The sequence below is a fragment of the Pongo pygmaeus genome, chromosome 2 (assembly GCF_028885625.2).
Source record: "Pongo pygmaeus isolate AG05252 chromosome 2, NHGRI_mPonPyg2-v2.0_pri, whole genome shotgun sequence".
Classification (NCBI taxonomy): domain Eukaryota; kingdom Metazoa; phylum Chordata; class Mammalia; order Primates; family Hominidae; genus Pongo; species Pongo pygmaeus.
This window is the reverse complement of record NC_085930.1, coordinates 169,633,110-169,651,317: the sequence shown is the minus strand read 5'-3', so window position 1 is coordinate 169,651,317 and position 18,208 is coordinate 169,633,110. Positions and strand designations below refer to the sequence as shown.

At 39.1% G+C, this 18,208-nt stretch overlaps 1 protein-coding gene across 1 annotated transcript; it reads right to left on the bottom strand.

Annotated features, from left to right (window-relative positions):
* Nucleotides 1-11,403: 11,403 nt before the first annotated feature.
* On the bottom strand, nucleotides 11,404-12,705 carry ARL14 (ADP ribosylation factor like GTPase 14). The gene has a single exon (XM_054482714.1). It carries the CDS (start codon nucleotides 12,516-12,518, stop codon nucleotides 11,940-11,942), a length of 579 nt encoding a protein of 192 aa, XP_054338689.1. The 5' UTR covers nucleotides 12,519-12,705; the 3' UTR covers nucleotides 11,404-11,939.
* Between the last annotated feature and the right edge of the window lie 5,503 nt (nucleotides 12,706-18,208).

Below are 18,208 nucleotides of genomic sequence, written 5' to 3'. Positions count from 1 at the left end.
CCATTTTGTAGTTCCCAATGCAATAACTGATTCAGGTAAAGATCATCAATGGAGGCCAAAACCATTAAGTGAAAGGCTTTTGGGGAATGGGATATTCATAAGCTCTCAAAAGATCATATTTATCATTTCAAATACATATCAAATCACTTACTAACAGTGGAGGAAAACAATTATATTTTTATCATGGGAAAAGCTAGTAATAAATTTAGTGTCACCAATAATGGGACAAACTGACACTATGTATTCCCTAGTGGATACAGTGGGAAGTACAATAGCATCTGTAGAATATTCTTGCCAAAAATGTTTAACCTGAATCTAATCATGAAGAAGCAGACAAATCCAGACTGTGGGACATAAATTGTCTGGCTTGGACTCCTTAAAAATTTCTAGGACGTGAAAAACTAGGAAAAGGTGGGGAAAATATTCTAAATTGAAAGTGACACAGCCAAATGCAATAGATTCTGGATCAAACAAATTCTATAGATGATATTGGGTATCCTGGGGGAATTTGGTTATAGACTGTTTAATAATATTTAATTAACGTTTGAAATTTTATGTGTAAATTAATGGAATTGTGGTTATATAGGAGAAGGGCAATTCTCAGGAGATACACGATAAAGTATTTATGTGTGAAGTGTCAGGATGATTGCAACTGTGTGTGTGTGTGTGTGTGCATGTGTGTACATGTGTAGCGGGAGGTGGGAGGTGGGGTAGAAAGAGAGAGAGAGAGAGAGAAACAGGAAGAGAAAAGAAGCCCAAATATGTTTACATAGGAGAAGGGTGATTCTAAGGAGATACACGACAAAGTACTTACGTGTGAAGTGTCAGGATGATTGCAACTGTGTGTGTGTGTGTGTGTATGTGTGTGCATGTGTAGCGGGAGATGGTGGGGGGAGAGAGAGAGAGAGAGAGAAACAGGAAGAGAAAAAAAGCCCAAATATGTTTACATAGGAGAAGGGTGATTCCAAGGAGATACATGATAAAGTACTTACATGTGAAGTGTTAGGATGATTGCAGCTGTGTGTGTGTGTGTGTGCATGTGTAGCGGGAGATGGTGGGGGGGGAGAGAGAGAGAGAGAAACAGGAAGAGAAAGAAGCCCAAATATGGCAAAATTGTAATGATTGGTGAATTTCAGTGAAAAGTACATTGGTGTTAATTTTACCCTCTCTTTCAAATTCTTGAAGGTTTGGCATTTTACAAAATAAAAAGTTGAGGAAAAATTAAATTCCCTCTTCCCTGTCTGTTCTGGGATGAGCCAAATGACGGTGCTAGCTAGAATGGGTAGAAGGAGACAGGTAAGGGGATTTGCAAAGAAGAGAAAATTGGAAAAAAGGGTCTAGGTACACAAAGGAAGAGCAGGGACCATGATTCTAGTTTATTAGGATCATTTAACAGCAGGGGTTATAACAACTTCCAGATCCCCATGGCTTAACACAATAAAAGATTCTTTCTGGTTCAAGTCACTGTTCTAGTTGAGAAAACTGACTCAAGAGAGGCAATCTGCCTAAAAGCCAAAGCAGGTGACAACCAGCATTCCTATCCAGTTATGATTCCAAAGCCTGTATTCGTTTTAGTGTAGCACACTGCTCCTGAGAAGAAGGACTTGCCTATGGTATCCTGAGATTAGAATGGAACTGTCCTAGGTCCCAACCTGCCATGCTTTTTACTTTTCATTGTTGGATCCATATTCTGTCGCCAAGAGGCAGCTGCAGGCCCTGATAAGGCCTCACTTTAGGGTTCAGAGCATTCCTTCATTTGTTCTACAAATATCTTTTAAATACCTCTTATGTCTTAAGCACAGTTCTAGGATACAACAGTGAATAAGACACAAAGTCCCTGCTCTTTGAAGCATACTTTCTAGGGCAGGAAAGAAACAATAAGAAAGGACAAGAGTAGCCCAGGCGCTGTGGCTCACGCCTGTAATCTCAGCACTTTGGGAGGCCAAGGTGGTTGGATCACAAGGTCAAGAGTTCGAGACCAGTCTGACCAACATGGTGAAACCCTGTCTCTACTAAAAATACAAAAATTAGCCGGGCATGGTGGCATGCACCTGTAATCCCAGCTACTCCGGAAGCTGGGGCAGGAGAATCGCTTGAACCTGGGAGGCGGAGGTTGCAGTGAGCCAAGATCGCACCACTGCACTCCAGCCTGGGTGAGACAGGGCGAGACAGAGCAAGACTCTGCCTTAAAAATATATATATGTGTGTATATATATACGTATATATATATATATACACGTGTATATATATATACGTATATATATATACACGTGTATATATATATATACGTATATATATATATACACGTGTATATATATATATACACACACACATACATCAGTCACTGTATGTTTTATTTATTCACCATTATTTATTCTTATGCCCCGTCAAGATTTTTTTCATCTACAATACTTAGAAAATCAGATAGAAATATTTATCTGATATTCACTTTTCAGAAAATTTAACTGATATTTACCTTAATGTCAAAGATTTAAGATTTATTCTGTAAATCTTTAGCCAAGTAATATTTCAGAAGTGTTATGCTTTTGTTACCATTAAATCCATGGCAGCATGCTATTTTGATAAGTTAAAAGTTTTACCTTGTTACAGATAAATGACAGAGTAAAATTGCATGGTATTTGGGATTTTTGTTCAATAGTAATTAGATTTTAGTTACTCTTGTCACACACAAGAAAGTCACAATGTGAGATGATAGATATGTTAATTTGCTTTATTATAGTAATCATTTTAGTATCTATGTGTCCCAAAACATCATAACATAAACCTCAAATATACACGATAAAATTCGTTTTAACGAATACACAAAATAAAATAAAAATATAAAGATAAACACCTGGAAGGAATGCACAAAATAAAAATAAAATAAAATGTATGAAAATAATAAATATCGGGGGAGGAGCCAAGATGGCCGAATAGGAACAGCTCCGGTCTACAGCTCCCAGCGCGAGCGACGCAGAAGACGGGTGATTTCTGCATTTCCATCTGAGGTACCGTGTTCATCTCACTAGGGAGTGCCAGACAGTGGGTGCAGGTCAGTGGGTGAGCGCACCGTGCGCCAGCCGAAGCAGGGGCGAGGCATTGCCTCACTCGGGAAGCGCAAGGGGTCAGGGAGTTCCCCTTCCAGGGGTGACAGAGGGCACCTGGAAAATCGGGCCACTCCCACCCGAATACTGTGCTTTTCCGACGGGCTTAGGAACCGGTGCCCCAGGAGAGTATAGCCCGCACCTGGCTCAGAGGGTCCTACGCCCACGGAGTCTCGCTGATTGCTAGCACAGCAGTCTGAGATCAAACAGCAAGTCGGCAGCGAGGCTGGGGGAGGGGCGCCCGCCATTGCCCAGGCTCGCTGAGGTAAACAAAGCAGCCTGGAAGCTTGAACTGGGTGGAGCCCACCACAGCTCAAGGAGGCCTGCCTGCCTCTGTAGGCTCCACCTCTGGGGGCAGGGCACAGACAAACAAAAAGACAGCAGTAACCTCTGCAGACTTAAATGTCCCTGTCTGACAGCTGTGAGGAGAGCAGTGGTTCTCCCAGCACGCAGCTGGAGATCTGAGAACCGGCTGACTGCCTCCTCAAGTGGGTTCCTGACCCCTGACCCCCGAGCAGCCTAACTGGGAGGCATCCCCCAGCAGGGGCAGACTGACACCTCACACGGCCGGCCAGGTACTCCAACAGACCTGCAGCTGAGGGTTCTGTCTGTTAGAAGGAAAACTAACAGAAAGGACATCCACACCAAAAACCCATCTGTACATCACCATCATCAAAGACCAAAAGTAGATAAAACCACAAAGATGGGGAAAAAACAGAGCAGAAAAACCGGAAACTCTAAAAACCAGAGTACCTCTCCTCCTCCAAAGGAACGCAGTTCCTCACCAGCAACGGAACAAAGCTGGACGGAGAATGACTTTGACGAGCTGAGAGAAGAAGGCTTCAGACGATCAAATTACTCCGAGCTACGGGAGGATATTCAAACCAAAGGCAAAGAAGTTGAAAACTTTGAAAAAAATTTAGAAGAATGTATAACTAGAATAACCAATACAGAGAAGTGCTTAAAGGAGCTGATGGAGCTGAAAACCAAGGCTCGAGAACTACGTGAAGAATGCAGAAGCCTCAGGAGCCGATGTGATCAAATGGAAGAAAGGGTATCAGCCCTGGAAGATGAAATGAATGAAATGAAGCGAGAAGGGAAGTTTAGAGAAAAAAGAATAAAAAGAAACGAGCAAAGCCTCCAAGAAATGTGGGACTATGTGAAAAGACCAAATCTACGTCTGATTGGTGTACCTGAAAGTGACGGGGAGAATGGAAACAAGTTGGAAAACACTCTGCAGGATATTATCCAGGAGAACTTCCCCAATCTAGCAAGGCAGGCCAACATTCAGATTCAGGAAATACAGAGAACGCCACAAAGATACTCCTCGAGAAGAGCAACTCCAAGACACATAATTGTCAGATTCACCAAAGTTGAAATGAAGGAAAAAATGTTAAGGGCAGCCAGAGAGAAAGGTCGGGTTACCATCAAAGGGAAGCCCATCAGACTAACAGCGGATCTCTCGGCAGAAACCCTACAAGCCAGAAGAGAGTGGGGGCCAATATTCAACATTCTTAAAGAAAAGAATTTTCAACCCAGAATTTCATATCCTGCCAAACTAAGCTTCATAAGTGAAGGAGAAATAAAATACTTTACAGACAAGCAGATGCTGAGAGATTTTGTCACCACCAGGCCTGCCCTAAAAGAGCTCCTGAAGGAAGCGCTAAACATGGAAAGGCACAACCGGTACCAGCCACTGCAAAATCATACCGAAATGTAAAGACCATCGAGACTAGGAAGAGACTGCATCAACTAACGAGAAAAATATCCAGCTAACATCATAATGACAGGATCAGATTCACACATAACAATATTAACTTTAAATGTAAATGGACTAAATGCTCCAATTAAAAGACACAGACTGGCAAATTGGATAAAGACTCAAGACCCATCAGTGTGCTGTATTCAGGAAACCCATCTCACGTGCAGAGACACACATAGGCTCAAAATAAAAGGATGGAGGAAGATCTACCAAGCAAATGGAAAACAAAAAAAGGCAGGGGTTGCAATCCTAGTCTCTGATAAAACAGACTTTAAACCAACAAAGATCAAAAGAGACAAAGAAGGCCATTACATAATGGTAAAGGGATTAATTCAACAAGAAGAGCTAACTATCCTAAATATATATGCACCCAATACAGGAGCACCCAGATTCATAAAGCAAGTCCTGAGTGACCTACAAAGAGACTTAGACTCCCGCACATTAATAATGGGAGACTTTAACACCCCACTGTCAACATTAGACAGATCAACGAGACAGAAAGTCAACAAGGATACCCAGGAATTGAACTCAGCTCTGCACCAAGCAGACCTAATAGACATCTACAGAACTCTCCACCCCAAATCAACAGAATATACATTTTTTTCAGCACCACACCACACCTATTCCAAAATTGACCATATACTTGGAAGTAAAGCTCTCCTCAATAAATGTAAAAGAACAGAAATTGTAACAAACTGTCTCTCAGATCACAGTGCAATCAAGCTAGAACTCAGGATTAAGAATCTCACTCAAAACCGCTCAACTACGTGGAAACTGAACAACCTGCTCCTGAATGACTACTGGGTACATAATGAAATGAAGGCAGAAATAAAGATGTTCTTTGAAACCAACGAGAACCAAGACACAACATACCAGAATCTCTGGGATGCATTCAAAGCAGTGTGTAGAGGGAAATTTATAGCACTAAATGCCCACAAGAGAAAGCAGGAAAGATCCAAAATTGACACCCTAACATCACAATTAAAAGAACTAGAAAAGCAAGAGCAAACACATTCAAAAGCTAGCAGAAGGCAAGAAATAACTAAAATCAGAGCAGAACTGAAGGAAATAGAGACACAAAAAACCCTTCAAAAAATAAATGAATCCAGGAGCTGGTTTTTTGAAAGGATCAACAAAATTGATAGACCGCTAGCAAGATTGATAAAGAAAAAAAGAGAGAAGAATCAAATAGATGCAATAAAAAATGATAAAGGGGATATCACCACCGATCCCACAGAAATACAAACTACCATCAGAGAATATTACAAACACCTCTATGCAAATAAACTAGAAAATCTAGAAGAAATGGATAAATTCCTCAACACATACACCCTCCCAAGACTAAACCAGGAAGAAGTTGAATCTCTGAATAGACCAATAACAGGAGCTGAAATTGTGGCAATAATCAATAGCTTACCAACCAAAAAAAGTCCAGGACCAGATGGGTTCACAGCCGAATTCTACCAGAGGTATAAGGAGGAGCTGGTACCATTCCTTCTGAAACTATTCCAATCAATAGAAAAAGAGGGAATCCTCCCTAACTCATTTTATGAGGCCAGCATCATCCTGATACCAAAGCCTGGCAGAGACACAACAAAAAAAGAGAATTTTAGACCAATATCCTTGATGAACATTGATGCAAAAATCCTCAATAAGATACTGGCAAACAGAATCCAGCAGCACATCAAAAAGCTTATCCACCATGATCAAGTGGGCTTCATCCCTGGGATGCAAGGCTGGTTCAATATACGCAAATCAATAAATGTAATCCAGCATATAAACAGAACCAAAGACAAAAACCACATGATTATCTCAATAGATGCAGAAAAGGCCTTTGACAAAATTCAACAACTCTTCATGCTAAAAACTCTCAATAAATTAGGAATTGATGGGACGTATCTCAAAATAATAAGAGCTATTTATGACAAACCCACAGCCAATATCGTACTGAATGGGCAAAAACTGGAAGCATTCCCTTTGAAAACTGGCACAAGACAGGGATGCCCTCTCTCGCCACTTCTATTCAACATAGTGTTGGAAGTTCTGGCCAGGGCAATTAGGCAGGAGAAGGAAATAAAGGGTATTCAATTAGGAAAAGAGGAAGTCAAATTGTCCTTGTTTGCAGATGACATGATAGTATATCTAGAAAACCCCATTGTCTCAGCCCAAAATCTCCTTAAGCTGATAAGCAACTTCAGCAAAGTCTCAGGATACAAAATCAATGTGCAAAAATCACAAGCATTCTTATACATCAATAACAGACAAACAGAGAGCCAAATCATGAGTGAACTCCCATTCACAATTGCTTCAAAGAGAATCAAATACCTAGGAATCCAACTTACAAGGGATGTGAAAGACCTCTTCAAGGAGAACTACAAACCACTGCTCAAGGAAATAAAAGAGGATACAAACAAATGGAAGAACATTCCATGCTCATGGGTAGGAAGAATCAATATCATGAAAATGGCCATCCTTCCCAAGGTAATTTACAGATTCAATGCCATCCCCATCAAGCTACCAATGACTTTCTTCACAGAATTGGAAAAAACTACTTTAAAGTTCATATGGAACCAAAAAAGAGCCCGCATCGCCAAGTCAATCCTAAGCCAAAAGAACAAAGCTGGAGGCATCACACTACCTGACTTCAAACTATACTACAAGGCTACAGTAACTAAAACAGCATGGTACTGGTACCAAAACAGAGATATAGATCAATGGAACAGAACAGAGCCGTCAGAAATAATGCCACATATCTACAACTATCTGATCTTTGACAAACCTGACAAAAACAAGAAATGGGGAAAGGATTCCCTATTTAATAAATGGTGCTGGGAAAACTGGCTAGCCATATGTAGAAAGCTGAAACTGGATCCCTTCCTTACACCTTATACAAAAATCAATTCAAGATGGATTAAAGACTTAAATGTTAGACCTAAAACCATAAAAACCCTAGAAGAAAACCTAGGCATTACCATTCAGGACATAGGCATGGGCAAGGACTTCATGTCTAAAACACCAAAAGCAATGGCAACAAAAGCCAAAATTGACAAATGGGATCTAATTAAACTAAAGAGCTTCTGCACAGCAAAGGAAACTACCATCAGAGTGAACAGGCAACCTACAAAATGGGAGAACATTTTCGCAACCAACTCATCTGACAAAGGGCTAATATCCAGAATCTACAATGAACTCCAACAAATTTACAAGAAAAAAACAAACAACCCCATCAAAAAGTGGGCGAAGGACATGAACAGACACTTCTCAAAAGAAGACATTTATGCAGCCAAAAAACACATGAAAAAATGCTCACCATCACTGGCCATCAGAGAAATGCAAATCAAAACCACAATGAGATACCATCTCACACCAGTTAGAATGGCAATCATTCAAAAGTCAGGAAACAACAGGTGCTGGAGAGGATGTGGAGAAATAGGAACACTTTTACACTGTTGGTGGGACTGTAAACTAGTTCAACCATTGTGGAAGTCAGTGTGGCGATTCCTCAGGGATCTAGAACTAGAAATTCCATTTGACCCAGCCATCCCATTACTGGGTATATACCCAAAGGACTATAAATCATGCTGCTATAAAGACACATGCACACGTATGTTTATTGCCGCATTATTCACAATAGCAAAGACTTGGAACCAACCCGAATGTCCAACAATGATAGACTGGATTAAGAAAATGTGGCACATATACACCATGGAATACTATGCAGCCATAAAAAATGATGAGTTCACGTCCTTTGTAGGGACATGGATGAAACTGGAAATCATCATTCTCAGTAAACTATCGCAAGAACAAAAAACCAAACACCGCATATTCTCACTCATTGGTGGGAATTGAACAATGAGAACACATGGACACAGGAAGGGGAACATCACACTTCGGGGACTGTTGTGCAGTGGGGGGAGGGGGGAGGGATAGCATTGGGAGATATACCTAATGCTAGATGACGAGTTGGTAGGTGCAGCGCACCAGCATGGCACATGTATACATATGTAACTTACCTGCACATTGCGCACATGTACCATAAAACCTAAAGTATAATAATGATAATAATAATAATAATAATAAAAGAAAAAATAAAATAAAAAAAAAAAAAAAAAAAAAAAAAAAAAGAAAATAATAAATATCAAGACTCTTTCCTCTCATCTGCCAAGAAATATTTTGCTATTGTCCACCTAGTTTTTTCCCGTCCCTCGGGCTTTATTAGTAGACCAGGGTGAAGAGTGCACAGCTGTGTGTGTGCACATGTGTGTGCATGTGTGTGTGTGTGTGTGTGTGTGTGTGTGTGTGTTGGAGGACAGAGAAGATCATACTGCAGAGAGCAGGAGGGAATTGCCAAATAAAGACTGATAAAATTAACTCAAAAAGAAAGCTTCGAGACCAGCCTGGCTAGGCCAACATGGTGAAACTCCGTCTCTACTAAAAAATACAAAAATTAGCCAGGCATGGTGGTGCACACCTGTAGTCCCAGCTACTAGGGAGGCTGAGGCAGGAGAATCGCTTGAACCCGGGAGGTGGAGGTTGCAGTGAGCCGAGATCGTGCCACTGCACTCCAGCTTGGGCGACAGAGTGAGACTCTGTCTCAAAAAAAAAAAAAAGAAAGAAAGTGACTGGTGGAGGAAAATAGACTGGAACCCTGGATCCCAGGGAAGAAAGGGGTAAAGCATAAGGAGGGTACACGTTCTGGGGAGAATATTAACAGAGATTTTAAGGAATACCTGTTATATGGGGGGGAGATGTTGAAATGACAGGAAAAGGCTACTGTATAGGTTTTGCTCTACGTAAAGAATGTATTTGCCCACCACACCCAACACATACACCCAGGGGCTTTCTGAAGTGAAGATTTGAGTTCCTTTCAGTATTTTAACAGGCTGTTTTCTTCAACTTTTACATCATGCCAAGACTGGGCCATAAGGGGCTTGACTTACTTAATTCAGATTACCAAGATACACAAGCACCAGAGGGCATTTTTTTGAAGTAAGTTAGTGACTTCCAATTTAAGATTACTAAGAAGATTCCATGAAAACACACACAGAGAAATTGTAAGGGAAGATATATATTTGAGATTTTAATTATGTTCTGAAACAGGAAAAGCTCTACTATGAAACATTTAACATTGCCAACCCCCTGAGATCTTCCTGAAATCAGAAACTTTTTGCCAGTCTTCCATGTTTTTTATATCTCTGTTATTGAACTTAATTTATTCTGCCTAGTTTATTTTTTCTAAGAACCTTTTTATTATAAAAGTAATATATGTTGGCCTGATTTATTCTTAATTTCATGTGGTAAGTTCACTGAAGATGGAGACTATACCTTATTTGTAAAACAATGTCAGGACACCTAACAGCACAGACCCTGGAGTCAGACACACCTGAATTTGAATCTTGGCTCTGCTGCTACTCCTCAGTTAAATACCCAGTAGTTTTTTTGTGGTGGTTGTTGTGTAATCTTGTTTAGACTCAGTACACTCATCTTTAAAATTTAGATAATGCCTATTTCTCTTCGGGCAGTTGTGAACATTGAACGGGAAGATGTATGAAAGTGTTTAGCACACAGTGCCTGGCACCCACAAGTATTCATCCCACAGTAACTATGATTGTCTAGTGTATTATTGTACTTGTATGTACTTGTATGTCTAGTGTATTATTTGAATCTCTACCATGTAGCACAGAAGGCAGTGCTCAGATCTTTGCTGAACAAATAGCTAAGATGAGGGAAGAAAATCATAAGAGGAATCCAAGGGCTGGCAACCTTGGCTTATTATACCCCTTTTTTTTCCTCTGTGACCTTAAGATTTGGAGTCCTGGGGGCTGCTATGGACGCTTGAGCTCTGCTTCCAGCCCCAAATGAGCCTTGTTGGAAGTGGGGTAGGAGGAAAGTGTTGTCTGTTTGTACCAGGGCCTCCCTGGGAGTTCTGAGCTTCTCAGGGGAATTCCATTCCAATTTCCAGCTTCTTTGCCCACTCACCTGCCCTCCTGTCCAATGCCTCTGGAAAGTTTCCTAGTGATGGGAACTTCCAGTGACTAACCTGTACCTTTGTAGGGTCACTGGGAGTGAGGGACCCTCTAAAATACGATCTCCTGCATGAAGCATTTCTTGTTTCCCTGGTCAAAAAGAGTATCTCCTGCAATCGCACTTAGCACTTACTGCCCTACTCTAGCTACTAGCTTTATGTTGTTTCCTGCTGTGAATTGTACGTCTCTGAGAGCAAAGTCTAGGTCTGGTTCCTGTTTGATCAGTGCAATGAGCTGCACATATGTTTCCAAGCAATGGCTGTTAAACTGAATTCCAAGGAAGCAAGACTCGGGGCAATAGCCTAGAGCTAAGCCCTGAGCCCAGATCTTGCCCTAAACTCCAAGGTGCTACCCCAATCACCAGACCTTTAAGTTTATACACTTCTGTTCCCTATGGCAGAACACAGCCTCTGAGCAATTAGCAGCCTGAAGTTCATTGTTTAAGATTCACTGGAGGAAGTTCCCAGCAATAGATTTCAAAAAGCTGGCAGGAATCCAGAAGAAAGCTTTATTTAGGGAATAAGAAAGCTTTATTTAATAGGGAATATGAATTTACAAGATATTAACATTACACTTTTTCCACTCCATAATTTGAAGTTCATTTTTTACACCACCCAGCTATTACATAGGAGCGTGGTGGAAATTCAATACCTGTTACAGCTGGAAACAATCTGGAAGAATTCTGACTCTGTTAGCAGACAGCTTACTAAAACTTTGTTCTAGTAGTCACATAAAATTAATAATGCAATAATTTATTTGGTCCCAAATGTGACTACTATATTCAAAGTCATCCAATGTGATAAAAAAAATTTGTAGAACATTATACATTTTCATTCCCAGTGATCATTGCCACAGTTTGCTAAAGTTCCTGGCTGAAAATAAATATTTTCTAGATATCATTCTAAGTTGTTTAACTAAATGTAGATGAAGTAACATCTCAGGAAAAGTTTGTCAGCTCATTAACTTGATTTCCTCATTTGGCATGGAAAAACAATTACCCTTTCAACTTCATCAGTGTCTCTGTAGAGACCTGGATTTTTCACAGCCTCAGTTCTGCTTGAAGAACGCCAAAGTGTCTCCTCTTGATTTCATGTGGCTCTTCACAAATCCAGTTAATTTCCTGAACCCCTGGTCCAGCCCATCCCCTGTGAGAGCACAGCAGGGTTGCACATACCAGTTCCGGTCACTGCAAAGCTTCTTCACTTTGAACATTCTGGTGATGTCCTCAGCAGTCAGAGCTCCAGGCATGTCTTGTTTGTTGGCAAATAGAACAACAGGCACATTTTTAATGTGTTCATTCTTCAAAATGTGCTCAAACTGTCTCCGAGACTCTTCCAGTCGCTGTTTGTCTGTACTGTCCACAACATACACCAGTCCATCGGTGTTCTCACAGTAACAGCCCCAAACAGTTCTCATTTTTTCCTGTCCTCCAACATCCCAGACTGTGAGCGAAAGATTCCTTTCCAACTCGATCATCTCCACATTGAAACCTATTGTAGGGATGGTGGTAGTATCCTTAGCAAGCTTTAATTTATAAAGGAGAGTAGATTTCCCAGCTGAGTCAAGTCCCAAAAGAAGAATTTGGGCTTGTTTGGTTTGGGGATTTTTAGAACCCAGCGAACCCATTTCAGCCTTTTTCTCTCTCTCTCTTTAAATACCTTTTTTTTCTTTCTTTCTTTCTTTCTTCGAATGGCCAGAGACAATGTGTCCTTTCTGGATCTTGAATGAAAATGTTAGGAAGAAAGAAGAAAGCAAATGCTTCATGCTGTATTCTAAGAACAAGAACTTAGATGTGTTTATGTTGTAGCTTATCAACTTGATTATGGGCAAACAGTATTTTATTTGCAGTCCCAGCCAATCCTGAGGGATCTGTGGTATGAGTAACCAGCCAATGCCATGGTGACTCAAAGGGGAAATTCTCTGTGAATGAGTAAGATTAGGAGAGGCCTACCTGGGTGATGCTGCAGTTTTGTTTTCTTTCAGGTGCTAGAAATCTAGAGGAACCTGAAGGTTCAGACATGCAGAGGAGCATGGTTTAGTAGCAGAATAAAAACTTAACTTTTCATTTTAACTAACTTTTAACTTAAATTTAACTAAACTTTTTGTGTAACTTTTTGTAGAACTTCTCTAGGTATTCAACCATTTATCTTATCCCAATTGTAAATAAGTAACCAGGCTTCTTAAGTCGTGAAGAGAGAGTTATTCTCACACTCTCTCTGCAGTATCTTAAATCCACCTTGTCCAGATTACTCGGTAGGAAACTTTAAACCACCCAAGGTTATCTGAACCTTACTCCCTAATCACATACAGAATCACTTTCTTTAAACTTCTAGGCAGAGAATTTACACTACTGCAGTCACAAAACCAAATATATGAGGAGGAATTTATAACACAAACACTTTTACATTAAGCAGTCCAATTAAAGATGGCAACTAAATACATGCATTTATTTCCTCTCCTTCCCAAGACTCCACAGAATAATGGTAAAGGCATTAAAAGAACATATAGGCCGGGCATGGTGGCTCACGCCTGTAATCCCAACACTTTGGGAGGCCGAGGTGGGTGGATCATGAAGCCAGGAGATCAAGACCTGCCTGGCCAACATGGTGAAACCCCGTCTCTACTAAAAATACAAAAAAATTGGCTGGGCGTGGTGGCCCGTGCCTATAATCCCAGCTACTCTGGAGGCTGAGACAGGGGAATCACTTGAACCAGGGAGTTGGAGGTTGCAGTGAGCCAAGATCACACCACTGCACTCCAGCTTGGTGGCAGTGAAGCTCCGTCTAAAAAAAAAACACAAAAAATACCATATAAATCCATAACAAAACAACAAGGTAATTCATCAGAGAGTCAGAAATTTTAACAAAATTCTGGAAAATGGAAACTAGATGGAAAAATGAGTGGTAACTGATATAGCAGGATAAAGCCAAGGCTTGAAGTGCTGATGCAGAGGAGATAGACAAGAGGTGACAGGTATGGCAGACAGAAGGGTTGAAATAAAGGAAGAAAAACAGCAGAAGGTAACAAGAAGCCAAAATAAACAGAACACACTCACACACACACACACACACACACACACACACACACTTCTGCTGGGTGTCTTCAGCAACTAGGTGTTTATTCCCAGGCAAAATACTGAAGAGTTTTTTATTAAAGAAATTGAATGATCTCAGAAAAAAGATCTCCATGTTTTGACAGTTGGGAGTTTCTGTCCATAATGCCTAAGTCAACATGTAATTAACCTATAGCCAACCTGGCAGTTGGCTAACTTGCTCACATGCATAGTATTCCCAATCAGCTTTGCAGTGCACAGAAGTTTCTCTACTTAATGCATAGCATGCCTTCAATATGAGTAAGAGAGACCAAGATAAAAATAAGAACTTTTAAGAAAGCTTAAACACAGCTGATGAAGGGAACAGAAGGACATTTTCATTAAATTCTAATTACTATTTTTATAGACTTGAGAAGATATTATATCCATAAGACAAGAAACGGATGGTATTAAACAGACCAGTCAGAGAATAAAAACAAAACTCCTAAAAATTAAAAACACAAATTTCAAAAAATTTTAAGGATCAGTAATACCTGTAGGCTGGAAGACAATATTGAAGGAGTCTTTCAGAAAGTCGAAGATAGAAAATATGGAAGAAAAGATAAGAAATATTGAGGATGAACTCAGAAGTCTTAACTCAGAAGTCTGATTTATAGGACTTATTCCAGAGAGAAAAAAAAATATGCACAAGAGGAAATTATCAAGAAATAATATGGGACCATTTCCCAAAGCTAAAGAATGAACTTGCCAGACTGAAGGACTTCCCTCAATGCTTACCAACTGATTTTTAAAAGAGCTATACCATGTGATATGCTTTTTTTTTATTAAAACTAAAAATTTATTTAGAGTTTTTACACAAAATAAGTAGACTATTTTAGATGCAGAAAGCACAGGTATGAAGAAATTCTGTAACCCTTTTTAAAGAATTAAGTTCTTAACCAACTCATTATATCTCAGAGGCCAAAGATACCATTTTGATTTGTTCATTGATTTATTCATCTAACCATTCAGGAAATAAACATATTGACTGCCTAGTCCGTGCTAGATGCCAGAGAGATCACGAAGATAAACTAGGCTTGCCTTTAGTTGACTTTCACTGGGGAGAAGGTAAAAGACATGTGACCAAATAAAAATACATACAAACTCAAAAAATTATACATGCTACAAGAAAAAAAAGGCTAACGTATTCTAGATATTCACAGACTCTTTCAGAATGAAAGGCGTCAGAGAAATCTTCCTGGAGAAGGTTAAGTATTGAACCAGGCCTTGTAGAGACACATGAGGGCATACATGAAAGAAACAGTCTGTGAGAGCAAAGTCTTAGAAATGGGAAAATATGGGGATGTATATGGAAAACCAACTGTATATGGATAAGTAGGGGTTTCTTTCGTAAACATGTTAAACTATCATGATAAAACCATAAGATAAATCTAGATTATAAGCCATGCTGCAAGACAACAGACTTGGACACTTCAAGATAGGTCCACGTCATGAAAGACAGAAAGGAAAAAAAGCATCGGGGGAAGAATGTTCTAAATAAAAGATACATGACTACTAAATGCATTGTGTAAACTTTTATTGGATCCTGTGTCAATAATAGCGATTAAGGAAATTATTATAACAATTATGAAAATTCAAATTGGGGAAACTTGATTATGAACTGTATATTAGATGGTATTATTTATCAATGATAAATTTCTTGAAGGCAGTGATTCTATTGTTATGTAGGAAGATGATTTTGTTTCAAGGAGATACAGGCTAAAGTACTTAGGGGTGATATCAGCAAGTTAATTTCAACTGGTTCAGCAAACACATGCACACAAAGATACATATATGGGAGGGAGGAAGTGTGTGTAAATATGGCAATAGTTAGTTGGTGGCTCTAGGTCAGAGGTATTGAGTGTTCATTTTACTATTTTTTAACTTTCCTCTAGATTTGAAATTTTTCAAAATAACATGTTAAAAAAAGAATATAATTGAAATAAGCTAATAAAATTAGACTGCAGTCCATAGTAATACAGAAAATAATTCAGTTTACTTAGGGGTAAGTCTGTACTTTCCAAGGTGAATTTAGGGACTCTCACTGCACTACTGCTTAAGTTCTTTCTCACCTCCATATTTCAACAAATTAAAATTTTTAAAAGAAGTTAAACATTTATTTTATAATAAACTCAATGATTTGAGTGCTTTATGAGGTCTACTGTTGGTATTGGGGACATCCTTTAATATATTTTTGCTGTAATGAGCATGATCATACATATATGCCTTCACTCTTTCCCATCTGACCAATTATACCTTGTTTTCGGGATAGCCAAACAAATGAGGGCTTAAATTCTGCATGAATATTGTATCCACATAAGAATATGATTCTCTTCTGTGAAAAGAAATAAGATAATTTGTTTGTCAATGCTAATTGTCATGAAAGAATCTACAAATGTTTCAATATCCTTTCTTACTGTCCCAAAACATTTATGGATTCACGTCTCCCAGCCAAACTTGAGGGAAGGCAAGATATTTGTTTTCTGTAAATCATTCTAAGATTACGCAAATAAAGGTAGACTTGTGAGAGAGTTACTGGCAAGCTCTGTGGTGTCACAGGAAATTTGTTTTAAAATATGGGAATGAAAGAAACATTTTCTTTAATTTCTTACCATGGAGGTGTGAGGCAAAAAGTCCTAAGCTCAACCATGTACTGATAAGCAAAAATACAGACGCTTATCTCTTGGAAGAAGGTGCAACTTATTCCATTATCTTTATTTTTCATAGATAAGAAGGAAGAATCAGGATGTGGTTGTATAAATTGCTTAGCTTACAGAGACTTGGAACATCCCCTACTTTACCTACAATAACTTTTTTGGTCTTTTTAAAAATAAATGTTTGGAAAATTGAAGTATAACACATATATAGAAAAATGCAAAAATCATCAATACACAGCTCAAAGAGTTACCAAAAATTGAAAACACTCATGTAACCTCCACTAAGGCCAGGATTAATTTTTAACTTTCCTTTTTTTATTTTTTGCAAGTAAAAATTCAAGACCTCATGTATTTCTATACCCAGTAATGAGAAACATGCCCTGTTCCTGAACAACTCACTCTTTAGCCCAGTTGAGATTCTTTGAAGCTGCAAAGAATGATATAGCCTAATCTACGAAGATTTTCCCAGAGCCATTTCCGTCAAACTGAACCAACAGTTTCACCCACATCACCAAAGGTTTTTTTACTTTCACATTGGTAGATTATTGGATGTGAGTTCAAATCTAGCCTCTGGCACACACTAAATATTAAATAGTTGTCATAATTATATAAAATAAATGTGAAAAAAACGTTATCACAGAGCCTGGCCCATGGTTGATACAAGTTTTCTCCCTCTCCTCTCACAGCTTTTGTGTCTTAGCTAACATTTTTAAATACCTGTGATTCTTAACCTTTTCCAGATGAGGAACAACTTGATAATTCCCATAAAAGTATTCCACTGGGAGAACAAGTCACCATGTGCTGGACCCCATCCCCAACACCCCAGCATTTTTATCCAGCCCACCCCCAATAAGATAAAGAAGAGCAGAGAGACAACACACCTGAGAGGCAGCCTGAGGGCTGTATCTGGAACTTGGGAGCAATAGTTGCACCCCTTTGCCTTGGTGAAGATGGGGGATTTATTTAGGGACAGATGACTCAGATATCTTTGGCCCCAGCTACCTGCGAAGCTGTCAGTATCCTGGGCGTCTACCTAGTCAGCAGCAACGGGGCCCAAAAGAACTCAACTGTGCAACCTGACCACCATTGACCTAATTGGTTCCTTTTTTCACTTGCGTGAAATAATGATCCAAATGGTTCTCATAGGTCTCTATTTTTTACAGCTCCTCATCTCTCTTCAAACTCATGATAAATCTTTGATTATTCTTTCAACATTTATTGAGTATACACTAAATGGCCAGGCAAAATCTTCTGTTTTCAGAATAACTGATGGTTCACCATTTAAGAAGTAACTAAAAGTTGAAACATTTAAAAATATTTTTAAAATGCTCTATACAGTCTTCGAATTTTAGAAAAGAAATCTTAATTATAAAAGCATTTAAAAATGTTTAACTAATCTAAAACATTTAAAACTTAATGTGATTATGAGTCTCACTTTTCTTTCTCTTTGTTCACATACACATGCAATTTTTATACACTTCATTCATTCATTCAGTACATTTCTAATGAGCATGTAATATGTCTGTATATAATTCAAGACATTGGCAATTGTCTGTATATAATCAAAA

Bases quoted from the DNA above. Each gene is read 5' to 3' on its own strand.
- ARL14 (XM_054482714.1), bottom strand. From the start codon at position 12,518: ATGGGTTCGCTGGGTTCTAAAAATCCCCAAACCAAACAAGCCCAAATT.